Source organism: Diplotaxodon limnothrissa, linkage group LG3 (assembly GCF_057381915.1).
Source record: "Diplotaxodon limnothrissa isolate DT_005_m linkage group LG3, D_limnothrissa_male_GT1.1, whole genome shotgun sequence".
Lineage (NCBI taxonomy): Eukaryota > Metazoa > Chordata > Actinopteri > Cichliformes > Cichlidae > Diplotaxodon > Diplotaxodon limnothrissa.
This window is the reverse complement of record NC_140598.1, coordinates 61,777,491-61,804,006: the sequence shown is the minus strand read 5'-3', so window position 1 is coordinate 61,804,006 and position 26,516 is coordinate 61,777,491. Positions and strand designations below refer to the sequence as shown.

The 26,516-nt window shown below is 43.6% G+C and overlaps 1 protein-coding gene and 1 pseudogene across 2 annotated transcripts; one reads left to right on the top strand and one right to left on the bottom strand.

Annotated features, from left to right (window-relative positions):
• Positions 1-4,909: 4,909 nt before the first annotated feature.
• wrap53 (WD repeat containing, antisense to TP53) lies at positions 4,910-19,049 on the top strand. 2 transcript variants are annotated; one of them, XM_085351054.1, is made up of 11 exons: positions 4,910-5,102; positions 5,553-5,998; positions 6,103-6,259; positions 8,194-8,289; positions 10,051-10,159; positions 10,821-10,909; positions 12,547-12,770; positions 15,284-15,495; positions 16,710-16,813; positions 16,953-17,096; positions 17,884-19,049. In XM_085351054.1, the coding sequence occupies exons 2-11, from the start codon at positions 5,731-5,733 to the stop codon at positions 18,107-18,109; spliced, it is 1,629 nt and encodes a 542-aa protein (XP_085207180.1). In that variant the 5' UTR covers positions 4,910-5,102; positions 5,553-5,730; the 3' UTR covers positions 18,110-19,049. The 2 variants fall into 2 exon arrangements, with proteins under 2 accessions (XP_085207180.1, XP_085207179.1); XM_085351053.1 differs by having other exon boundaries at positions 6,097-6,259.
• A 5,500-nt stretch (positions 19,050-24,549) lies between these two features.
• On the bottom strand, positions 24,550-26,284 carry LOC146636788 (zinc finger MYM-type protein 1-like; annotated as a pseudogene).
• Between the last annotated feature and the right edge of the window lie 232 nt (positions 26,285-26,516).

Sequence of the window (26,516 nt, the reverse complement as noted above, 5' to 3'; positions counted from 1 at the left end):
AAAATATATATAAATATATACATTATATACAAAGTTTAAAAAGTATTTGGACTAAGATGAGCACTTGGGGCTGCTATTTTTGTTGTGTGTTTTTAATTTTCTTTTTTTTTTTTCTTTTTTTGCCATGTGAAGTGTGTATTATTTTTCTTTTCTTAAGAAAATATTGAATGTATTCCAAAAAAAAAAATGACAAGAAACCCGTGCTGATACAAGATTTTGTTTTTGTTCCTCAGAAGATTTCAAAAATGGAAACAAAACCGAAAAAAGCTTCAAAGAGTTGAGCGGGGTCTTTTTTTTTTCTTTCTTTTTTTTCATTTACACAGTGGAGGAGAGAGACAAACTCGAGATGGATACAGTTGAACACACTGCCTCTACAATCCTGGTCGTACAAATGGTGACTAAAGAAAGGACTCTTTCTATTCCATACTGGAGCTTTGGTTGTTTACAAGCCACATGGATATCTGTGGGTGCAGTTTTATTCTTTTGTTTTATCTTTTTTTGTTCCCACATGAGACGGGTGGGGTTTGCAAGTGCGCTTCTGCCATAAGGACATTGAGTGGTGTGGTGGCGTTTTTGTTTATTTTGGTTCGTTGTTTTTGAGGAAGAGTGGCAGGCATCACAACAACATGGACAGGATCCTCTAACTAGATCTGTGTCGTGGGTCCTGAGACTTGATCAGCCGCGGAGCGGAGGTAGAAAAATCAAGGATGGGGCTGTGTTTTGTGGAGAACCGAGTGCAGGGCTGCAAACCCTGGAGGGGGAACTTGAGAGGACGGTATGAGCACATCCGCTCGGTGCTCTCGTCTTCACCTCGGCCCTTGAAAGCACTCGCACCCTGCCCTCACCGACTCACCTATGCACTTTTGTTCATTCAAGCTGTGAGGTACAATTTTGGGGATGGGAGCACAATTACAACAGGAGGATTGCTACGACTTTGACAAAGTCACTGAAAAAGAAATTCCCAAACTGAAATAAGAGACTCGAGAAGCTCGTCTTCTCCCACCTCCTGTACATAACCATATTTTTGTATTACCTTTCAGAGTAGAAAGAAAAAAATGCAAAATGGATGAAGGAAAATTCATTGATTATATGGAGTGAATGTTCTTCAAGAAAACCAATCTTTTTTTGTTTTTTAAATCTAGTTTGAGATGGGACTCGCTGAGAGTTTAGTTTGCCAGTAGCCCTGAAGTAATCGGGGAAGGAACGTAAAACCACATGGACTGAGGTGGTGGCCATGCTGCAGTGGCTCCAAGACTGACTGATAGCTACTTATCAAAATGGATGTTGCAGTGGCTACAAAGAGCCCACCAAGAGTGTTTGATCAACACGCACAGTAAAGAGATGGACACTGATGACAGCCTCAAGAGCTGCAGAGTGACTACCGGAGGACAAGTGCTTGGCATTGGTAAGATGTTCTTCCAGGATTTTAATTGTTTTTATCCTTTTTGTTTTTGTTTAATGCTTTTCTACAGTGTTAATTTTCACAGTAAATTTAGTCTGTTGACTAAAACTTTTAATTTTAGTCATAATTTAGTTGCCTAAATTCTATTAGTTGACTAAATATAGTAAATCTAAAATCGATTTGACCAAAATCTAGAATTTGTCGTGTTTTTACTGGTGAGCGGCGCTCCACATGTTTTGCAAAACCTCTTATTTTCCTTGACGTGTGAACTGTGTACATGTGTCTTCTCTTCCTCTCAAGCCTCAAAATTGTTGCTTTTTCATGAGAAACAAGGATGGGAGTTGTGTCGTTTCCCGCCACCTCAAAAACAAAACAAAAGAACTTACTGTTTCCGGGGAAGATCAAATTTGTGCGTCTAACCTCACTGCACGAGGAGATTACTTAATTTAATGAATTGATTCAGATTGGATCTAGTCTCTCCAGAATATCTTCATCTTGTTATTTGCTGATGGAAGTATCCATACATTTTCATTTAGTTGACTTGTTTCCATCAGCAGGAAAAAGGTTGCTGACAAACTATGACAAAAATTATTAGTCAATGAAGCTTTCGTAAAGTTACAGGTTGCTTTCCGCACCTTCATGGATTTGTTAAATTAATTGATAATTAACTATGGCAAGTTAAAATTGTGGTAGATGATCATTGTAAGGCTGTAATAAAACTAGATGTAGCGGCCAGAATAAAAAGTGAAGCCAGTGTAGCGTTGCCGTAACTCGCATTCTCTCGCTAACGTCCAGCAGAGGGCGTTTGGAAGGCTACAAGAAAACTAAGCTTTAGTGTGACCTTATTTAAAGTTCTTCCTGGTGAAAGACTTTGTGGTCTTGTGGGCATTTCAAGTCTTGCTGAAACTTTATGTTCATTTAACAAATTTTGGTGCCGGTTAGCATGAAAAAGTGGGGTAGCCTGTGAGTCTATGCCCTGGTGTCTCAATAAGCACTGACCCTTGTTCATCACAAAAACACCACAGTGGAAATATTCAGCTCAAAGCTTCACAACAGAACTTTTAACAGTTGCCACTTCCATCATTTATATACAGTCCTGTCCTCTGTTAATGCCTGTGTCCAAGTTTTGCTGATTATGTCTTGCACTCTTTCTATGTGTTTTCACAGGAGTCTGGCTGTGCTTTATTTGCTGCCCTCTGCAAGGAGGATCTTATCTACAGCCAACCCATGAACCAGTGAACCCTAAACCTGTCCTTTTGAACTTAGACCCTAAGAAACTTTTTTTGACCTCAGTGTGGGCAGGCCAATGGCATTATACGTTGGACAGATGAAGTTGCAGGTTTATCAACTCTTCATCCCCTTTTTGCTGGAAGTGTTCGGTTAAGGATTTAATCCCACACTCCATCTAAGAAGAGGATACAAAGGCTTGCGTTGCCCAGAAGTTCATCATCCACCTCAGCCGGAAAACTCTCGGATGGTGGTCTTAAAGGTCTTCTAGCCATTGGGACCGATGAGCCGCTCTCCTGCCCAGATGTCAGAGACAGTGTGCTGGGATGAGTTTTGGTGGACGTGGCCGGATTACATCTCAGCCATCGCAAAAGGCTGCTGCTGTGGAACTGGATGAACTGAAAGAATTGTACAAGGAAAAAAAGGACTTTTGAAAACAAAACACAAAACTATCATATGTCACATAAATTCTCAAGTCCAAAGGAGCAGGCAGACACACTACATGCACACACTCAGCTAAAGTTACATTGGCTCTCCTCTGGAACAATGTCTACACACACATGCACACACACACACACACACCAGAGATACACAATATCAAACGACACAAAGACACACAAGCATCAACGCCCAGCAGCATAAACGCTGAGCTTTGTAAATAATGTAAAAGTTAGTGTTTTTGAGTTTTCTCCATAATGGCTTTTGCTTTATTTCTTTGTTCAACATGCCTTAAATTGTATAGTTCAGTCTGAAATGGCTTAATGAAAACGTTCTCAGTTTAAGTTGGAAACCACCTCGTTAACTGTACTCTAAAGAGCGTTTTAACAAGACGTCTGTTCGCTGACAGACTTGTCCTGTATAAAAGTGTAAATGTGATCTACTTTAAAGATACTAGTTAACTAAAGAATAGAGCAATGAGGGCTTTTTGGTTGATCTAATTTTACTGGTGGTTGGATTTTTGTTGCCCTTTTTTTTTCCGTTTTGATCCAAATAAAGTGTGGATTCGTTGAGATTTCCTATTTAGATTACTGCTGAAGGTGCAGGCTTGACAAAGGGCTGAAGTCTGTGCTGCCTGGAGCTGGGCTTACTGGGTGATATGCAGAGGTTCATCTCAGAGCACGTGCTTGTTGCTGTGTCGTATCTGTTGTTGGATACAGTCCTCGGCAAAACTGAACCAGAATGGCAGGTCGTCCTCAAATTGATTTGTTTTCTTTACACTCCAGGGGAATAAAATGTTTTAGGAGTTGGATCTTTTTACAGTTTTGACATAGTGATTCACACTTGTCTTATGAGTGCTTGTAAGAACAGGCATGCATGATGGTTTGTAGTATTTGTGGGGTTTGACACTAAAATCTGTGTATCTAATAGTGCTGCTGACCATCAGTGATGGCACTGAATCGATACGGAAGCGACCAGGCTGTGGTGTGTCTGAAATCTGAAAGGTCTTCTCGGACCACGTCTTTACTCTGTATGTCTCATTAAATTTAAGAGATTCGTGTTTTTAGTCATTCTATAGTTTGTTTGTTTTTTCCTTCTTTATAACCAAACATATGCAGTTTTTTATCCAAATGGAAACTGATGTTTATTGAATACCGTCAGTTTAGACTTGTTAAAAGTTTCTGATCAACTGTGGGTGTGGTGTGCAGTTTTCTTCTATAGGTAAGTGAAGTAGCCACAGTTGGCATTGGTATGTCATAACTGTTGAATTGATATTGAATTATTACTTTAAATGTTATCACATTTTTTAAAAAGCTTATACTGTGATGGATGAATCATCAGTCTATTTTACTGCACTACAAAAGCTTTTATGATCAGAGAAACCACAGTATTGTGTCTAAAGACCCTGGTTGATGAGCAGCTTGACCCGCCTGCTTCAGGATAGAAGCTATAGATGGAAAGATTACCTGGTTCAGTTTTGCTGGTTACTGTAACACCGACTGTAATGATGGACTCATGGTTATACCCCAGTCAGCCCATCTCCTTCACTTAATATGTCGTTGAATGTTGTTAAAATAACAGCATACATGTAATGAAAATGTTTTGGAAAAGAACAACTGAAAAGAAGTGTAAATAGTTTGGCTTTTGTTTGAAGAACAAAATAAATACTAAATAAATAGCATTTAGCTGTGACCGACTCTGTGTGTTCTTTGGTTATCTATGAAGTTTGAGTAAAAAACCAAGAAGACATCTTGTTATGAATCACGCTTATCCGCACATAATAGAATCAGCACTCACTGAGCGCGTCTCGTCCAATGAACTCTCGCGATAGTTTGAAGCACATGGCCGCCCGCAGTGTTTACAACTTCTCCTAATGAGATGGTGAAGGGAAACAAAGTCCCGAAGCAGAAAGACGGCGATTAGTTTTGTGTGTTCGGTCTTTTTCTCCGGCTTTTGGTGAAACTCTTGATTCTGCGGGTTTTGCTTTTCGGCCAAACCGCGAACACAACTAAAGGCCAGGCAAGCCACAACACAGGTATATAGCATCAGATTGCTAACGTAGGCTAATGCTAACTTGGGCTAAAGTGTGTGCTCCGATGTGAAGGGACGCTCAATAAGAAGCTAAAGCAAATGTCGCTAATTGATTTATTTACCAGAATCATCCATTATGTATAATAGCAACCGGGCGTGCGTGGACATGTAGAAAGAATGTAATATGTATCGCTCAAGCTTTAACTTGACCAAATAGACGCGTATGCTAGTTTGGTGAGGCAGCTGGCAGTCACGACTAGCCACAGGTGTGTGCTGTGAGGCAGTGACGTGCTCCCCTCACAGCAGCTGCACGTTCACTTTATCTTCAGTCTGACTTAACGGTTTTTTTCCTGGTTTTCGTGAACGTGCTATCATGGTCTTCCGTTGTTTTGACGAGCTCATTGTTGGTCTCGCTTTTCTCGTCTTCATGTTTTCTCGACTCAATGTTTCCTAGGCTGGTGGGTGCTGTGATGTCCTCGTACCCCAACAGACTCAAACATCCACACTGCAGGAGGAAGCACTACCCCAGTAGCACCTACCTCACCCACGTCTGACAGCGACCGCTGGACACCGGGCGCTTGAAAGCTGGGTGGAGGGCTTCACGGGAGAGAGAGAGAGGGAGGTAAACAAAGATGTCAGACTCTGTGGGAGGTGGTGAAAGTGGAGGTGGTGCAGGGCAGGACTCCGAAGCAGATAATGAGCCCCCTCAACAGCCTCCACCTTTACTGCCTGGAGGTGCAGGGGAGATCTCAGAGGAAGGGGCTTTGCCATCTGCCAAGAGGCTGAGGATGAGTGAGGAGGGCGTGGGGCAGGATCAGGTTGTGGAGCCTGGTCAGAGGCATGAAGAAACACCAACACAGCCTAGCTCGCTGCAGGGAATGCCAGCCCAAACAGCAGAAGGTACAGGACTGTGTCTGTTTTAATTCATGATTATATGCATATATTAATATAAATTAAGATTACAGATGACCTGTGTTTAATCTGGCTTCTGCTGTCAGGAACAGGAGACCTGCTGCAGTGTGAGGAGGGAGGTCATAGTGGGAAAGAGGTAGTAGTCATCGGGGAAGAAGAAGAATACCATCAAAATGGAGAAGAAGGGCCAAAACCAGAGGAGGAACACAACGGTGATGGATCTGCAGAGAGCCCCGGTGACGGACAACAGTACGTGGAAGAAAAAAGGTTTATTTGTAGATTTAAACGTAGAGTAAGTTTGCAATATTTAGGCAGAGTTGAGATACAAGATGCGCATTCATAAAAAGGCAGAAACTGCTAGAAGAGATTGTAGCAGATGAACACAGAAGATATCATCTGAAAAATATTTTTAAAAGTATGAAGTTTACTTTTTAATTTTTCTTACACCCTTTTTTTATGTTACAATTTGCATAGCTGGTAAATTTGTCTTTTTCAGGTAAAAACAAAAGGAAGCCAGTGCAGAAGTTAATGGGCGCAGTTGGTTATTTTGGACTGCATTGAATTGAGAGAGAGAAAAGGTCTTATGGTTTAGAGTTGCATGCTCATTGGCTAATGAGTCTGTGAAGGTTCTCAGTCATCCAGGTCATCGTAGTCTAATCATTTTCACACCTTGGCTCATGTCATTAGGTAGAGGATCAATAGGGGGTCCTTTTGTCCCTCTCGGGGGGACACTCCCACAGGGCTTAAATCTGGGACTCTCCACCATTTGACCCTAGAACTGAAGAAGCTTCTTGGATGAGAGGTGAAACGTCTTCAAGCAACTTAAAGAAGTCCAGACGCTTTTCTTTCTAAGCTCCTTAGACTATTGGCTAATGACTTTTCAATCAAAAGAATCAACCAGTGAGTGTGCAGTTTCAAGGTCTAGGCACAATCTCATCTGGCCTGTTGCACCCAAGATGGCGACAGTGGAAACGCTCATCTCGTGGCTTTAGTGCAGGACTTCAAAAACCAGCAGGTAGCTTCACAGTAGCTATCCTTGTGAACAACAGGTGGGCGGGGCTTCTGTACTCACAGCCAGAGCTGCGCCCCTGAAATGACCATAACAGTGGTATTCCCTGTCATACAAGTCGCAAGAGTAGAAGAACCTGTCTGAAACGGAGCATTTAGAGCGGTGTTTGTTTAACACTGGGTCTTTACTTCATACTGTGATACATGAAATCTCCGACTATGTGTTTGTTTGTCCCCCAACAACTCCTACTTGACCCGGCGCTGAGCAACCAAACGTACATCTTGGGCCTCTGAAGGTTCTTATCTGTATTGGACATTGTAACAACATCATGTTGCCTAGCAACTACCTTAAAATTATCTGCCAAGTAACCAAAATCCTTTGCATAAAACATCAAACACGAATTTAAGGTGACAGGCCGTATAGCATGTGTCAGGTATGGTCCTCCCATACTCCAGAGGCATGCATGTGGGGTTAATCAGTGATTCTGTGCATGAAGAGTTACAGTCTCTCTGTGGTGGATGCACAACCTGTCTAGGCTGTAACCTCTAGACCTATGTGAGTCCACGATAGGCTCCAGCCACCAACTATGTAAGCAGTGCAGAACTTGGCTGAGTGGGTGGAGACTGTGAACAGATGAAATAATTAACAGTCCAATCAATGCAGTCAACATGTGTTTGAAGCTTAAAGTTTATCAGTGACAGTGAGAGTGTCGTGTTTAGTAATGTGTTGTTAGATGTTGAGAAGTGCTTTTTTAATTGACACTCGTGTTTAAGTGGGGCAGCTAAAAGCACCAGAGCATTAACTGATTCATCATTTTGAGTCTGTCAGACATCATTATGCTAAAATTTGGAGAAAATGACCCAGGATGAAAAATAATGTAGTCAACTAATAGAAATCTAATTAACAATCAGCTGTAGTGTCACTGTGTGTAAATGAAGCAGCTTATTACTTGGAAGTTTCCACTGTGTTTTATACACAGAGCGTGTTTGACTGAGGCTAGGGACTTCATTGGATGATGTGTGCCTAAAATAGCAATGAGCTTTAAAATTGTCTTCAATTATAAACCTTTAAGTGCTCATCTCCTAATAAATGTGAGCTCTAGCTTTTAGTGGAGTGCGTGAGCTTGTTGCGAGCGCCTCTCTGACCAAGGACGTCCTTGTCTCTCTGTCTCCAGGCTCAGCTTAGATTTTACCCAGAACCCTCAAATGCTGACTGGTTCCTGGACAGAGTACTCCAACCTGCCGGAGAACTACCTGAAAGGCTGCAAATGGTAAATTCTTTTTTTATATATGAAGAAAACATTGCGAGGGGCGTATTCATGGTTATTACATACTGGGCTTAGACACAAAAACAAGGCGACGTAAGGCTTTGAAATGGATACTGTGTGCATCTGCAGGGGGGCTGAGAGGTAGGTAGCACTGGGGTGCCGCTATATTTGAGTTTTGCCACTGGACTTGGAGTTCTCGGAAAGGCATCAGATCAACATGTGAGGTTCCATCATTGTTTGCATGAGCACAATAGATGCTGCTACAACCACACTGCCCAGTAATGTCACGCCTGAACTCACTGGTTGCTTCCAATGGGCAGAGTACTAGTATGTAGTCTGGGCAGAACAGTATGCAGGCTGACACTGTGAGCCTGAGCTTTGATCAAATAAGACAGCTAGGTGCAATATTATTTAGGATTTTATAGGATTTTAAAATCAATGTGATATTTAATTGGAGGCCAGAGAGAATTAGGGTAATAGACTCAAACCTACCAGTACCAGTTATAACTAGGGATGGGTATCGTTTAGGTTTTATCCGATACCGGTGCCAAATCGGTACTTTTGAAACGGTGCCAGTGCTTAAACGGTGCTCGAACCGGTGCTTAAAGAATGGAGAACACAAACTTTGTCCAAAAACCTCTCATGTTCAGCTGTTTGTTTGTTTTTTTGTAAAAAGATAACAATGTTAGCCTTTTCTGCAGCTATGGGGCATATATGGCATCACTCTTGGCTGGAAGCAGTGCTTAAACAATGAAAAAAAAACACAAACTTTGTCCAAAAACCTCTCATGTTCAGCTGTTTCCCACTTTTTCTTTGGTCATTTTAGCCTTTTTGTCCAGGGTGAAGGGAGTATCTGCCATCAAACAAGAGGACAGCTGCATGTAGCTATGATGATGTTTGCTAGTTCACCTTACATGCATTAATGTAATAACGTGGTTAGCCTACTCAACGTAAATTACACACGGACAACATGAAGCTACTCATGCAGAGAAGAACGGCTGCTGCTGCATCATCATCCTCATCATTTCTGCTACACTGGCAGGGCTAGGGGCCAGGACTCTATTCTTCGGGTTTTTGGGGGATGTTGCTCCGGGTCCGATAACTGGCAACCCACCCAACGTGCACAGTGTGAGGTCTCGCAGCAAGCTATCAAATACGGCGCATTTCTCGGCTTTTAAAAAAAACGCTATGCGTCGCCAGGTGTTTCATCAGTTTCGAGGTGTTACCTCCTTTGACAGTATCACAGTATCAGCTTAAAGCACTTGTTGCAGCTGAGTTTGCATATTTTGCTGTGAAGTACAACCAGACTTTTGACCGCTTCGCCTTGGACATTTTTAATCTGTAGCTCTGCTCTAACTGAACGTACGTACCTGGCCCCGCCTACTATCCTGGGAAACGTAAAATGATTGGCTAGAAGTGTATCACAGCTCAGGAAAATAAAGCACCGAAATGTGCGCTGCTTTTCGGTCTGGTTACTACCGTTTATGTCAGAACCGGTGCCATCATGGCACCGGACACCGGTACCCATCCCTAGTTATAACACTTCTGCTTTACCTTTCTGACCCAGAAAAGGTCAGTTTTCTTTAATTAATGCTATAAATACAGTTGTCTGTGTACGAGCTGCTTACATGCTATAGTGCAGCTGCATATATGTTAGTATTATATGTGTGTTTTGTGTTACTTTAACATGCACACAAACCCAGCCCGAGTACTTGTTGTTCTAGTCTTTAATGATCTGTCATCCCTCCTCTTCCTCTTACCTAGGGCTCCTGATGGTTCTTGTATCCTGACAAACAGTGCAGACAATGTCCTCCGAGTGTACAACATCCCTCCAGAGATTTACAGCTACAACTGGGACTTGCTTCCTGAAATGGTGAGTACACAAATAGCTTGCCATCGGGGGCCGGACAGGCGACGGGAAATGAGAAAGCAACAAACAAATGTTAGAGCAAATATTCATTATTTTATGGATTTAAATTCAGTTGAAAGATGAACGTAGCTATAAAGACTCCTTCATTTGTAAAGGTCAGCAGTCTCAGTCTAATCTGGAGCTTCCCTGTTTATGATGTTTATGAAGGTTATTACTAAACGTCAGTTTTGCTTTTTGTTGCAATAAACAAAAATCCTTTGAGACGTCTGCCTGATAAAACGCGTTAGTGAAGATTAATCTGTGGGAATAAAATGGACTTTGTGTTTTGGTCGGGGCGAAATGTCAAGTAGTGAGCCGATCTTTTAATTGTATTACAAGCTGGTTTGATTGGGATCACTGAACAAAAATAACTGAAATATAATCCATTTTCTCTAGTTGAAATCTCGCAGCCTTTGTAATGAGAGGAGAAGATTGACTGTTGATTGCTCTGTTTCTCGCATGCTTCCACTGGCTTTTGAAATTGAATTTTTCTGGGTAGCCACTTATTTAGTGTCAGCCTCAGAGCTGATGGATCCAGCCAGTGCCTTTGGCCTACATTTCTTAATGCAGGAGGTCTCAGTCCCTCTGTTACTGACTGTCTGTCTTTTCTTTTATTCTCTGCTAGAGTCCAGTGCTGCGGATGGCAGAAGGAGACACCATCTATGACTACTGCTGGTACCCCAAGATGAACTCTTTGGAGCCGGACACGTGTTTGTGAGCTGAACCTGGTCTTTTTCAAACTATTCCCTAAGCCTCTCGCTTCAAGTCCACCTTGGAGACGGTGAAATGTGTATACACTGAAAAAAGCACCGGGTTGTGTTTTGTGTCAGTTTCTAATCTCGGGTGGTTGGATCGGGTTCCCGGTGAATTTGTCGGCTTTTCTTTGTGCTGCAGTGTGTCTAATAGACTGTCTGAATGCAGAAGATTTTGTTGTAGTCTTGTGTCTCATTCTTTGATCCCAGAGGTATGTGCAGCGGTTGTGGAAGCTGGCTGCCTGCAAGGAGGGAAGCTGTAAAAGCTTTCTGATGTCTCTCATTACGAGTGAAGAGTTGGCCTGCGTCTCGTCCGCCTCGTCGCAATCCGCTCGCCTGTTTGAGGCCCACAGTGCGATTCAGCCCGCTAACAGCACTCCTGAGTCCAGACAACACCTAAAGGGCCTCGTGAATCCCTGACTCGAGGCTTTGCTTCTCATCTCCTTCTCCTTTTTTTGTGTTTAGAAGGGTGCACTCTAGCAAGTATGTGGCAATTATGACATCACTGAGTGTTGGTGTGTGTGTGCTGTGAAGGAAAGTTAGCATCAGCAGCATCCAGCCGTCGCTGTGAAGGCTGCTTATCGTCTGCGGTGAGAGAAGTAAGGCTGAGCTAATGAGCCGAGGTCAGGTTGCCAGCAGTTTTCGTGGTGTGTTACCCTTCAGCCCCAACTCCCCCAACTCCCATCATCCTTCAGTCAGACCCTCGAGCAGTTGAGTGCATCAAGGCCCAGAACTGGCACCGACATCCTCACATCGTACAGCTTTCACCATGTTAGTGGGTGAGGGTCTGGAGCTGGACAAACCAAAATCATCAACAAAAGTCTCGCGGGCAGGGAAGCGCTCGAGTCGTGTCTATAATCCAAATGCTGATGGAAACTGACAGCAAACACTCGTGATTGTCTTCAGATCGCTGCCATCTATCAAACAGGAGCTCCTGCAGGGCGCAGTCAGGTGGTTGGACAGAGTACACCGACTGACTGTAGCAGTCAGATAAAAGATTGCGGTTGTGACGATTAAAAGAAAACATCTAGCAAAGCAGGAGAGCCATGTCTCCTGCTTACCCTTTCTCTCCCTCTTTTCACATCGCTGTTTTGTTTCTCCCTCTGCGCTCCTTGAACTATCTGCCTGCCAAAAGCCGTGTGTTGTTGATGCCCCTCCTGTAGAGAGGGAATAAGGGCCCCTGTTATGGCTCGGTTAAGTTGCGCTGAGTTCTAGGCATGGCTCCAAGCTAGCAGCAGTCTAGCATTATAATTGGGCATTTCCCTGCTCTGGAATAAAGCCGCGGCTCACAGGGGCCATAACAGAACACGGCAGCAGCGGCGGGGGCTCATTTCCTTTGTCTAATTGAGCGGCAGTGATGTTTCAGCGTTTGTTCAGTGCTCAATAATTAGAGTTAAAAAGGCATGGCTCAGTCTTTGGCCCTGATGCGGATCAATAAGAATGTGCTGCGGCCTTGTCTTCATAATGAGGCGAAGCATGTAGCTGTATGTTTGTTTTGCAGTACATGTTAGTTGTTCCCTCCGTTAGCTCAGTTTGTTCATCTCATTCATTTCTAAATCATTCATTCATATTTATTTATTTCGACCTCCTCTTCTTCAGTCTAGCCAGCAGTAGCCGTGACAACCCCGTCCATGTGTGGGATGCATTTTACGGGGAGGTGCGAGCCAGCTTCCGACCCTACAATCACCTGGACGAGCTGACGGCAGCTCACTCGCTGTGCTTCTCTCCAGATGGCGCGCAGCTCTACTGCGGGTTTGACAAAATGGTCAGGGTCTTCCACACCGAGCGCCCGGGCAGAGACTGTGAGGAGCGACCCACAATAGGTCAGTCGTCAACGTCTCATCGGCTTTCACCTTGAAGCTTGTCGATGAGCTTTCCTCAATCGGGTGACGTAAAACCCATTTAACATCTTTTCGTTTCATTTCATCAGGCCAAACACAAATATGTGTATCACCTCTTTCTTCGCGCTTTCAGCTGCTACATTTCAACCACAAATTGAGTTTGTCTTTTTTTCATTAAAATATTAGAAGCTGGCCTCCTGCTCACAGCCGGTGTGATTGTGTTTATTGCTTTCTTCCTGTGTGAGGTTTTACAGCAGTTAACGACTGTACTGAAAACAAGGATATTAAATTGGAGTTCCCTCAGGGATACTGTTACCACATTTGAGAAACACTGCTTTAAGGTTACACCCTTGTGCTATAAACACATTGTTCCTTCACAGCGGTGAAGTCCTGCTGTCAGAGTGACTGAAGAAGTGTCAGTTTGCAGTGAGACACTGACTTTCTGATGATACTGTTACCAGCAGCGTCATTTTAACGCATTCTGTGTTGGATGTTTTGCTGATTGTGAGCAAACTTCAACGACACTCAAAAATGCAGCTATAAATAAATAGTGTTCACAAGAAATGTCGTGATGCATGCTCGATCGTCCAGGTAAGTAAATCCTAAAAGGTTCTGTTCATCTCGATGAAGCGTTTTCAGTGGAAGAGGTTTGTTCACTCATCCAAATGACTGCTTCGGTCTCAGCTGACTGCAGGTTTCTCCTAGTATTTGCATAATAACTGAAACTAGCACCAGTGGCAAACCATGGACTGTCAGTCTAAATCATTAATTTGCATATTGTCATCACCAATGATCCATGACCACTGGTCATTGATGCAATGGCTGCAATCACAGCATTGTAAGATGGTGACAGATGTACCCTTAGGCCCCTCCTCGATTCAGAGATGGTCTTTCCCTTTTCATGTAAATGGTCTCCTTGACTCTGCGCTCAAACCAGCGTTCCTCCCTGTCCAGGATGTTACATCCTCATCATTCAAAGTGTCCGCTGGCCTGTAGGTGGAAATAGACTGTGGAGTTCTGGCCTGACGAGTTAGGACAACACAGAACACCTAACTACTTAGCCTAGGGTTGTTTTGTTTCCCAGATGTAGAAATCCTCCTGGCACTTAACAGCGTACACTACATTACTCTGTTTGTGTCGGGGGACCTGATCCTTGGGGTGACAAATTTTGGGTGCAGCGTGTTTTGGGGTTTGAAAGTGTTTAGAGAAAATGCGTCTCAACTGCTCCAATACTCCTGACACACATGGGATCACTACAGGTTTTTGTTTAGGCAGCGGTTGTCCTTCTGTCCTGGATCGGCTGGAGCTTTCTTTAGGTGCCTTCCCAGCTTTGACAAAGGTCCAGCTGGGATAACCACATTTACTCAGGGCCTTCTTGATGTGCTGTTCTTCTGCCTCCCTGGCCGCTGTGTCTGTGGGGATGGTGTTCGCTCTGTGTTGTAGCCTCCTGATGACACCCAGTTTGTGCTCCAGTGGATGATGAGAGTCAAACCTTAGATACTGATCCGTATGTGTAGGTTTACGGTACACGTCAGCTTTTAGATGTCCCCCATTACTGATGGAAATCTCACAGTCTAAGACGGCTAACACTTTTTATATCCTCCCTGGTGAATTTGGTGTGTCGGTCCACAGAATTAATGTGATCCATGAATTGTGGTCCGTCCTGAGATTTGATTTTTCCCTCAGGTGTCATCCACATACCTGAACCAATGGCTTGGTGGTGTCCCAGGGTAGGATAACAAAACCCTCTTTTCCACTTCTTCCATATACAAATTGGCCACAATGGGTGAAACTGGGGAACCCATGTTTCTGCCTGTAGTACTGACCCTCGTATGTGAAATATGTGGAATTAAGACACAGTTCACACACTTGGTCGGTTTATAAGGTTGGGGAAACGTGCAGTCAGCTGAGACTGAAGAAGCCGCTCGCATGAGTGACCAAACGCTTCGTCCAGATGAACAGAATCAACGTTTTGGGATTCACAAGAAATATTGTGAGAAATTGAAACCCTTAGACAGTAAACAGATGTGAGAGGGAGGATAATGTGAAGTCGGTTGTTTCTTGTTTTCAGTGAGTTGCTGTTTGACAGCTGGCTGTCACATCTCACAGGCTGAAGCCTCCTCGAACAAACTGACAAAAACCAAGGAGAACACAATGTTTACTGTGATGCATTTCTTTCCTCCGTCTCACATTCATATGGCATCATTTCACTGGAAGCTCTTTTTTTTTTTTAAATGTACTTGAACGACTTTTTCTAAATTGGCAGAGGCAGATCCAGCAAAGGCTTTAACTAACACACACCATCATCACCTTGAGATTGTAATCCGTTGGTTCACTGGTGTAATCACTGAGAAATCTGTTGCTTTTATGGACAGACTCCGGAATGTCTGAACTGCCAAAAAGTCAACTTTGAGTCGACGAGACTGCAAATTGTGTCCTGTGAACTATAAAGTGCTGAAAGCGCTGCCAAATGCTCTCTCTTGTCCTCACCGCAGTGAAAAAGCAAGGCCAGAGTGGCATCATCTCCTGCTTTGGCTTCAGCCCTTGCCAATCTGTTTACGCCTGTGGCTCTTACTCCCGCTGCGCTGGCCTCTACTCCTGCCAGGACGGCACCCTGCTGGCTCTGCTGCCGACCCGTCACCACGGAGGTCTCACCCATCTGCTCTTCTCCCCCGACGGCAACTACCTGTACACCGGCGGCCGCAAGGTAACGCACGAACAGACTCGCACACAGCTTCAAGCAGAGAGATACCCGAAGGTAACAATCGCTGCTGAACACACACAAACTATCAGTTGTGTTTGGGTGTTAAGCAGGTAACTGATGTTGCTTTGCACAATATAAATACACAAGTATGATATAAAGCTTTACATGATACTCAGTCCTCTCAGCATGTGTCAGCAACTTAAAATGAAATATTTAAGCTAGCATCTAACATTATTCTCCTGCTGCAAACTGTATGCCAGCTAATTCAGCTACAGGTTCGCTCTAATCTGAAGAAATGATATCAAGGCAGTGTGTAAGGAAGATTAATGGTAGGTCCTAAATTTAATAGAGCTCCCATTGAAAGTAATAGCTATCAATCAAAAGTCTGATAGTTCTTGTTTTATTGTTTTATCTATGATTATTGTAAGTACTCTGTGTCCTCTGAAGAGATGTGTGTTTGAGTTTTCAACCCTCAGAACAGAAATTGGACAAAAAGTTTGGCTTTTTGAAGCTTTATCAAGTGGCAAAACCTGAGGCTGAAAAACTACAGATGTTGGTAAATGGTAGATGTTGGTAAATGGCATATTTGCTGCTTTCCCAGTGACTTGTGATTTGATCATGATCAACCTGAGCTTCTCCATCATTGATGATCTTTGGGTTTTTCAAACTTGGACATTAGTCAGTGCTGAAGTTGAGGAAGAGACTGCTTTATTCCTGGTTCTCACTTCTGCTAATTTCAGCTACTGAACTGCACTATTTAGCCAAGTTTGTGCCTTTGGGAACATTTTTAACCAAAGTTATCTGACGAGCATGTCCCGCCGCGAGGTGCAGACTGTTCAAGATGCTTATGGCTCATGTTCTAGTAGTGAAATCAAGAATTATCTGCTTGTTACAGTTATGCATGAAAGTGACTGCGTGTAGCACACAAAATCTATTGATGCAGCTTGCTAACCATGCTAGCTAGTTTAAGCTAACTTGGAAGTGTCTCTCGTGCTGACTTCTGGCTCTAAAGCATTAACGCTGGCAAAAACGTTAATATTAAAGCTTCAAACCCCAAAATGACCTTAGTGTGGCTATGTCCAAATTTTATATACAGGCTGTGAAGATAAATTCTGACTGCCTTTTGTTGTGTGGCAGTTGTTTGTGATGGATAAAGTTAGCATCCAGGCTTGGGAACGAATGATTTCATGGAAATTCTTTTGTGTGTGTGTGTGCAGGATCCAGAAATCCTGTGCTGGGACCTAAGAGAGCCGGGAAGAGTTGTGTTTTCTCTTAAAAGGAACGTGGCCACTAATCAGCGCATCTACTTTGACCTCGATCAGTAAGTAACAGGGAAACTGCATCAGTGATCCTGTTGTATATGAGTGTGATGTGATTCGTCTGGTTTTTCTGTGTTAAATAGCAGCAAGGATCGTCGTATTAGCCGATTCCCACTCGTGTTTCTGTTTGTGTGCGTTTAGATCTGGCAGGTACCTGCTGAGTGGAGACACGGAGGGAGTGGTGTCAGTATGGGACACCCACACAGCGCCTCCTGATGGTAATGAAGAACTACTGCAGCCTCAGCTTAGGTTCCAGGCGTACTGGGACTGCACCAACGGAGTCAGGTATGATTACTAATCTAATCCAGCTCACTGACAGATTAGATTCCAGTAATGAAAACATTTATAATATTAGACTGAAGGTGGATCTTTCTCAATAATTAACATGAGAGGAAAAGTGTTATTTTACAAAGGTGAAGCTAATCTTGATCAGCTGCATTGTTGTTCGGTAGAAACAAAACTGAATAAAAAGCAATTAACAAAGTTTCAGCTTTTTCTAATTCACTTATGTTACGCTGTTGTTCAGTTATGCTGCTGTTTTGCTGTGTCAGGCTGTTTGGGTCATGCAGTCATTTTTCACAAAATCATAGGAGGCAAAACAAATGATCCAAAACATTCAGTGACAGAGCAGCTTTGGCTTTAGTCAGGCATGTCACTGCTTTGTGAGAGCAGAGAGTGAAAACCAAACCACAGCTTCTCAATAATTCTGGATACTCTGGCACAAAAAACAGCTTTGATTGTGAATACGTGATTGCAGAGAATAAAGCCAATGATGTACTAAAAATGAAACGTTGACTTTTAATTAAACACAGATGGTGTAAATGTGCAGCAGTTATGTATAAAATGTTGCAAAGCCTGAGGTAATTCAGTTGTTTTCTGTGAAATGAATCGTGCATTTTCTTTTTTCAAGCGTGATGCTGCATGTGCAATAGCTGAAAGTCCAGTCATGTCACACTAGCAGAAACAGTTTTTTTTCCACAGCTTATCACGCCATTATTTTCATTTGTCCCTTCCTGGATCTTCTCTCTGCCCCCCTCTGCTGCTCCGTCCTTCTCCTCTTCTTCTTCTACAGTATCCATCCCTTCATGCCGCTGCTGGCAACATCCAGCGGCCAGCGGCAGTTCCCGTGGCCCGGCGACAGCGAGGGTGACTCGGCCTCTGACACTGAGGGGAGCGGTGCTGTGATGTCACAGCAAGACACCCGGCAGGACAATGTCCTGACCCTGTGGTGGGCGGGACCGCTTAGCCCTGCCGCTGAAGGGAGCCAAGACCAGAGCACTACAGCAGCAGAGGCCTGAATATCTGTCACTGCACTCAGCTGATACAAATCGAGTTACACATGCCATGTGATGTTTGTGTGTAAAGCTGATTTTGGTTTGTACAAATCGACCGTCAGCGGGCTGTTTGTTTGTAGTTTACTGCCAACTTCACCAGAACGTGGAAAAAAAAAGGTTAATGTCAAAGCCAAAAGTTAAGAGGTTCTTTAAAGCCTTAATGCTGAGATAAGAGGTGTGTTTTCTAAGGAGACGTTAGGACATTACAATCAAATATAACCAGCCTCTTCTTAAACATTTACCTTTATTTCATTTTAGTAGAGACTCTACTTCCTGAATAAGAATACATGTGGTGGAAGTGAAATCCTCTCACTGTGTCCGTGCGTGCGTGTCTGCTGATCGCGCCTCGGCTCTCGGCCGTGTCGGCGGGAGCGTTTGTTTACGTGTGCGTGTAGCTGCGATGCTTCCCCGGAGATCTTTCACTGCTATAGTTACAGTAAGTGCCATTTGTTCTCAAGTTTTCGCTTTTGTAAAGTGACGGGGATCTCCTGGTTTTAGCTTCTTTTTTAAAGTGCCAGACGCGACAGGTAGCGTTGCTCCGTGCATGCCCACAAATGTATATTTTTGTAAAGCCGTGATGACGATTCTCCTTTTTTTTGAATGTAACTTCAAAAACAATCTGTGAAAGTCTTGTAATTAGCAGCTGCTGCTTGAAATGTGCTCTTTCCTTTTTGTTTTCCTCCTACTGGTTGTGGTGCTTTTGTACCGTGCGAGTGGTGCTAGCAGCTCAGAAGACATTGTGTTTGATTAATTGCATTAATACTTGCAGCCGTTTGTCGAATGCTCGCGTTGTTACCGGGGTGCGCTTTCCTGTAGTGTCTTTGCAGGTTGGTGAGAAGCTCAGCGTGCTCCAACCAAAGCCTTGGATCTTTACACTGATTAAATCGATCACTTTTTAAAGCCTGTGTCGGTTGCTTGATTTATTCATTCATTCAGATATGTTGCCAAGCAATGGGAGCTATAATTTTGTAGCTATTATTTCTACACAAATTTGTACTCTGTTATGAATCGCGTTGTCCTTGAAGATAAGTCTGGAGATGGACGCCTCCGTGCACAACAGGGAGCTGTCTGCTGGTTTTATTCAAATGAATTAAAAGCACGTTTCCACAGATTCGCAGCCTCACTCATTTTTACGTTTTCAGTGGAAGGCGGTTCAGAGTTGGATGCCCTGCAATAAATCCTCAATGAATGCAAGATGATGCCGCACTCGAGTCAAGAGGCAGCTCTTAAAAGCTAAAGGGACTGTTGGCTTTTGCTTATGAGATGGAAACTATTCATAGCTTTCACCTTTCACACACGCTTTCTGTGCGAGCACGTGCACGCACACTCGCACGCACCCGTGTATTTGATTGTCTGAAACCACAGGGGCACGGCGAGCGCTGAGCCAAGTTGGAGAGCTGCAGTGTTGTGTTGTGCGGGTTGCTTAGCGACTGTCTCCGCCTTGGGAGAGGAAAGTAGGCAGAAAGACGACAAGACGGAAAATTGGGGGCACATAAAAAAAAAAAGGTTTTAAATAAGAGAAATAAATAATCGAGTGGTGTAGCGATTGCTGCCTGTTTGTCTGCTCTGGACCCGTCCGTATCTCAGCCCCACCAGAGTGAAGAGTGAGTGGGGTGATGACTGACACGGAGGGAGCGTGGTGGGGTGGGGACACATTAAGCTTGGGGTCTGTGGGTCCTCCCTCTTGGAAATTTTGAGGGCTGGACACAATTTCCTGCACTCGGATGAATTTTTGTTCACCAATTTGTGTCATTTTTGCATCAGAGTTTAGAGGAAACATCTATAACATGAAAATCTGCCAGCAGGTAACTGTTTGACATATACACAGAACAATGTAGTTGTGCTTTCATATAAATATTCTCGACTTTTCTCATGTAACATGATCGCACGTGAACACACAGGCGTGATTTATTCTCCTATTTGCCAGATCAAGACACGAGAGTCATTGTTATCATTCTGTCGGATTTCAAACTAGTGTTGTTATATATGGGGACATAACCTGCCTATATACGCTTGCAAGAATTCTGATTTCTGTTCAGCTCTCTGCAACATTCACACGTCACCAATATGTGATTTTAGGTTTTTCTTTAGGAAACATACCTTAAAAGCCTTAATATCTTTCAGAGGGTGAGTAAAAACAAAGATTGGACACAGCAACTAGCCATAAAAGGCTCATGATATTGTCGTCACCATGAGTTCAAATCTCCGTGGCCTGAACCTCCGGGTCAGAGGTCAAGTATTTTAAGACTGTCCAATAAGCAGCAGTCCTCTGGGTGCACAGTCTCTGGAAATTCCAGAGGATATGGACCAAACCAAGCTTATTGGAATGCACCAATAACTCAAAGAACTATTTGTTATAACCAAGGTATGAATAAGAGCATCTCTGAGTGCAAATGTCAAGCCGTGAAGCCGATGGGGTACAGCAGCAGAGGACCACACTGGGTGCCACTCCCCTCAGCTGGAACAGGAAACAGGATGCAATTCACACATCTTCCAAACTGACATCAGGAGTCTTAATGTCTCCTGCAACACTCAGAGTTAGTGTAAACACCATGAAAGCATGCCTCTTATCCTGTTTTGCAGTAAAACGCCAGGCTGCTGCTGGTGGTGTAATCATATGGGGGATATTTACCTGGCACGTTTTGGGCCCTTTAGCACCCAGTGGGCATCATTTAAAGTTTAGAGTATTGTTGTTGATCATGGCCACGGTGTACCCGTCTTCTAATACCTGCTTCCAATAGGATAATGCATCATTTCACAAAGCTCAGATCATCTCAATCTGGTTTCTGGAACATCACAGGGAGTTCACTGCACTCAGACCGCCTCCACAGATCTCAGTTCAATAGAACTCCGTTGGGATGTGCTGAAATGGGAGAGTCACATTATGCAGCTGACATTTTGTAATTTATATGAATATTTTATGCATTAAAAAGACCCTCTGCTGTCGAGACATTCCTTTCAGAGTAAAATCATTAAAGCAGTTCTTCCTAAATATGTCCTCTGCCTCTTTCATCATTTTATTGAGGGCGCGGAGAATGATTGCACGAGTTTAGATACTCCTGCACCCACCTTGAAATCTACACCTTTGGTGCACAGCATATACCTGGAGTTAGTGTGCAGTGTTAATGTAATGCAATGAAAAACACAGACCATACATATACCAAAGTGGACAGCAAAACCGTCCTGTGACCAGAACTTTTGCTAATTTCTGTGAGAGAGAGGATCCTGAGTCACGGCAGGATTCGCTCGCAGCAAACATGGTGGAAAACATCATCTTCAGGGGAAAACAAAGTCCTTTAAAACCTTTAAATCCTCCTGTTTGGGCAAACGTTATCAGATTTTATTAGTGATTTGAAGTATGCAGGGTTTTTTCTTTTGGCCATTCAAATTGCCGTTAATTAAGATAATACCTCACAATACCTGCCCATGAGTACTTTACTAGATCTTTCTATAAGCGGTGCATGTCTGCATTATTCCTCTACTTTGAAAAGAACTGCCAGAGGAATTTTAAAAAATCTAATTGTGAGACTTAAGAAGGATGGAAAAGCATTAAGAGAGGTCAGTGCCCTGCTGGAAATCAGCAGAAACATTTGCAGTAGAAATCAGGAGCTACAGAACGAGCCACAGCACCACTAATCAGAGCCACTGTGGCTGTCCTCTTGAAATGCCACAGACAGTGCTGCACTACTTGAACAGTCTAGCTCTGAAAACAGATGGGCGAGGGCTACAGACTTGGCACCGGGGTTATCAATGGAAATCTGAATTTGTGTGACAGCTCAGACATTTGCGAAGGACATCGCATAATGTCAAGCTTTGAAAAAAGGGAAAAAAATGACCTGATTGATCTTTGGCACCAAACTGCAGGCTAAAACTTTGCTAAAGAACATGACAAATGGATCAGATGTTTACATTCGGGTAGATGGAACAGCCTGGCTGGGACCACCGCGGTGACTGCACAGAGGTGGGGGTGTGATGATGATACGGCCTTGTAGGAGTGCAGACGGTTGACATTTATAGACGGCACCGTGAATGCCTGTGGATAAACCAAAATACTGGCAAACAAGATGGCTCGCAGTCTCCAGAAGCCTGGCAGAGGAGGGATATTGCTGCGTGAAAACGATCCAAAGCACGCTGCCAAAATCACACACCAGTTTCTAAAGAAGAAAAAAGTGAGAACTATGACCTGAGCAAGTTTGTCGCCTGACTTGGATCCAACACAACGCCTTCGGGTTTATATTTAAAGAGAAAGTTCGAGCAACGCAACCCCTGCAGTAAAGAACAGCTGAAAAAAAAGTGTCTGTAAAGAGAGGCGAGGCACGTCTCCAGAAAACACTGCTATCCTGTGTGTGTGAGGCTGAGGCTGTCATTTGAAATAAAGGAGGAGATGCAAAGTATTGACAAAAGACTTGAATCTCCGAAATGAGAGCCGTATTGAAGTTGCTGCACTGACTGTGAGCTGAGTGTTTGCTCTTTGCTATCAGGACAGAAAGTAGTTATAACACCGGCGACTGAAGGCTAAATCGAATCAGCCTGTAGTCAATCTGGACACTTCCCAGAGCTTTATATCCGTCCTGAGCTATGAGACCTTTTGTGAGCAGATGAGAGTTTTTCATTATGTGCAGTAAACAGAACTTTATTGAATCATCTCCAGCCGTGTCTGAATTTTAAATATCAACAGTGGCTAAAATTAGGCTTCTAAATGCAAAAGGGAGCAAGTAACCCATCTTAACATAAGCAGCTGTAGGTCTATATATTGTTAGACTAAGAGAACATTTGCCTCGGTACATCGCCACAGATATGTTGTTTAAATCAAACAATCCAGATGTGACTGAAGTGTAGCTTTTCGGCTTTAATTCATGGGGTTTTACAGACACTCTTACACATAGGCCACCATTTACAGAGGCTCAGAATTAACTGGACTACTGACTGATGACCAGTCTCATGGCATCATGAGGTTTCCTTGCTATTTCACGATGAATGAAGCCAGCATAATGCCTGAAAATAATTCAAACTGTTGTTTTAAGTGCAATATCAGGCCAAGAAAATAAGAAATAAATGGGATATTCTTCAGTGGGCGATTCCGTCACCTGATTAGGAGACGGACCAGGAGGCGGGTCATCCACCAATCAGATAGTTGGTGTCTTGATGCATGCTCCATCCAGGTAAGTAAATGCCCAAAAGTTGATTCTGTTCAATCAACTCTCCCACTGAAAATGCTACGTCCAGATGAACAGAACAACTTTTGAGCAGATAGTTGGTGGTTTCATCCCTGGCTGTTCTAGCCAAAGTATCCTTGGACAAGTTGCTGAACCCCAAGTTGCTCTCTGGTGTATCCATCACACTGTGAATATGTATAAATGTTACACAGAAAGCACTTAAGCGTAGAAAAGTTCTTGTACGAAGCGCTTTGGATGCTCAAATAGAGTAGAAAAGTCCTTTGGCATAATCAGATATAAGCAAGGGCAGAAGGTGGTTGCAGTAAAGGGCTGGTAGAGCAACTCAAAGGAGGAAATGCAGCATGACTCAAATGTGAAAGTCTGTACATGAGCAAAAATGCAAAAAACTGTACATGTTCATGTTGAAGCTGTGTACTGCCACCAGGGGGCAGTGTGAAAAACAAGGTGAAGCAAATACTGTATGAGGTTCTGAAGTCATGATAATGCAAATAAGGTCTTTGCTGTGAATAAAAACTGAGATTTGAAAACAATTAAAACTCTGCTTCTGTCACTCTCTGTGCTTCTCATGAACTCTGCTGTAGCTCTCTTCTGTTACAGTCAGCTTTTCGACACGTCACATACCTGCACAGCCTCACTGCACTCAATGCTCTGTTGGTGTTTTAGTCAACATTATGCAAGTTTGTCTCTGCAGCCTCTATGTAGGTGGAATTCCCGCAATCCCCTTCTGCATAGCACAACATCTATGCAAGGTGACACCAGCACAGGGCCATTATTCAGGTTTTTCAGCCTCCAGGTTTAATGCTGGGCTCACTCTTATCACCCTTATCTAACTTGTTGCTAGCAGCAGGCGGCTCTATGCTAGCTGCTCTGCACAAAATAAGAAATGAACTATTACTTGGTAACCACAGTGCATCATCTAACAGCTCAGCTGTTTGCCATCAGTCATCGGCCTTGAACCTCCCCTGAGTCAGTGCTATTGTGCTGTGGAGCAGGGGTGTCACTAGGTTTTAAGGACAGGGGGGGCTTAGGCCCCAAGAGATGCACACGACATGAACGAACGTAGTGAATGAGCACAAAATTTCACAAACAGAAAACAAAGACTGAGAAATTGTTTTCCTACTTTTTTGGACAGATTAAACATCCTAGGCCACCAATAGATCTATTGTTTTATTTCAGTCTGCTTTATAATACAGTACAACAAGAAAACAGAGGAAATGTGTTTGCTGCATCAATAACAAGAAAAAAACTGAAAATAAAAAAGTACATTTTTCTGGCTGCAATCACCAGTTACTTGGTGGGTGGAAGCATCAAAGAATGACGTCTGTTTTTAAGAGTGGCAAATCGGTCAATCACTCTGTTGTGACTCAGATGCTGAAGCGTGTCTTTTTCAATAGACATGACTGCAAGACTGTGAAGTCTTTTCTGACCCATTGTTTGACGCAGCCAGGAGTGCAGCCGACGCAGTGCAGCCGACGCAGTGCACTAAAGGACCGTTCGCACGAGCAGCTGCTGACAGGCACTGTTAGGGCAACTTGGATGGTTGCCTTCAGAGAGGGAAACATGTCTGAATCAAGGAGGTTGTACACAGACAACATATTTTTGGGTGGACATCCAGCCTCTGTTTTCCGGGTAAGAAAGTTTCTGGCCACCAGAACCTCCTCTTTTTTCAGGTCAAGTCTGTAGTGCTTTGCAAGTTCATTCAAGTGTGGTTCACTCAAGAAGTTCTCAGATTTAGGACTGCATGCCTGGACGCCTTTTAGCAGCCCTGCATCTACACTGCAAAATCTTTGATCAAGCTCGCCAACCATCCGATCCACACAAGGGAAAAGTAACTCTCTTTTCAATGTGTCTGAGTTGTTCAATTCAGTGCGTGAACCCACAGTTGCCTCCAGGACAAAATCCTCCATTTTCCTCTGTTTGTGCCTTGTCTTGGCACCTGGTTCAGGGATACTGTGGGTGTTACACAGGGCCTTGGTTTTCTCATACAGCTCTGTAGCAAATGCATCTGAGTGTTTGCCCTTAAGTGTGTCACACACAGCTTGTTTGCAGATAAAAGCTTCTGCCAGGTCTAAAGTCTCTTTCTGCAGGAATTTGTGGAGTCCTTCGGTTACAGACAGAATCGACTGAAACATCAGTAGTGCATAGACTGCTGAGAACTTGTAGAGCTTTGCTCTGAGACCAACAGCTATGGGGGATCCAATTGCAGATAGGCACTCCAAAATGGCAGGCAATGTCTCAAGAACTGCACTGATTGATCGCAACTGACATGCCCAGCGAGTGTTTGAAAGTTGCACAAGCTCAGTTTTTGTCAATCCAAGCTTTGCCTGAGTCTCCATGAACTTATGATGATTGACTAGGGAGGTGCTGAAGAAAGAATACACACACTCCAACAAGCTGAAAAGCTCCACAGCCTCTGGGACAGCCTTGCAAGTATTGCACAAAACCAGGTTGAGTTGATGAGCATAACAATGCACATAGATAGCCTCAGGATGGAGCCTTCTAAAATGTGCTTGTACACCTCCAGTGGAGCCACTCATAACGGCTGCACCATCATATGTTTGTGCTACACACTTAAGCTCTGCAAGACCATAGTTTTGGATCTGCTGCTGAATCTCATTTGCAATGGACTGGGCATCAAATGATTTTATCTCTGCGAGTGCAAGGAAACGCTCCTTCACTGCCCCCTCTGACACGTACCTGACACAAACAGCTAACTGCTCTGCCTTTTTATCCCTTGCCTCATCCACCATGATGGAATAGACTTTAGACTTTGTCATTTCAGATACAATGACACTAGTAACTTCCTGGGCACAACAGTCAATCATGTCATTCTGGGATGTTGGTGAGATATACTGTGCATTTGATGGGGGATTATGTTTTTGAAGAAAAGGATCAAACTCCTTCAAAAGCTCCATGCACGCAAGAAAATTCCCTCTGTTTGGGCTGTCTTCACCTTCATCATGGCCACGAAAAGGGAGTCCCTGTCTCCCTAACATAGAGGTGACTGCAACAATTCGTCTGAGATACTCTCTTCTTTCGACTATCTCACTCACATTTGCAGTTGCTATCATCTGTGCAACGTTTCCCTGTTTGCTAGTTCCCTGGTAGCTTTTCCATGTAACAACACTGTCCTTATGTGTTTGTGCCATCTCATGCTTGCCAAAGATGACTAAAGCTTTCTTCCAGTTCTTGCA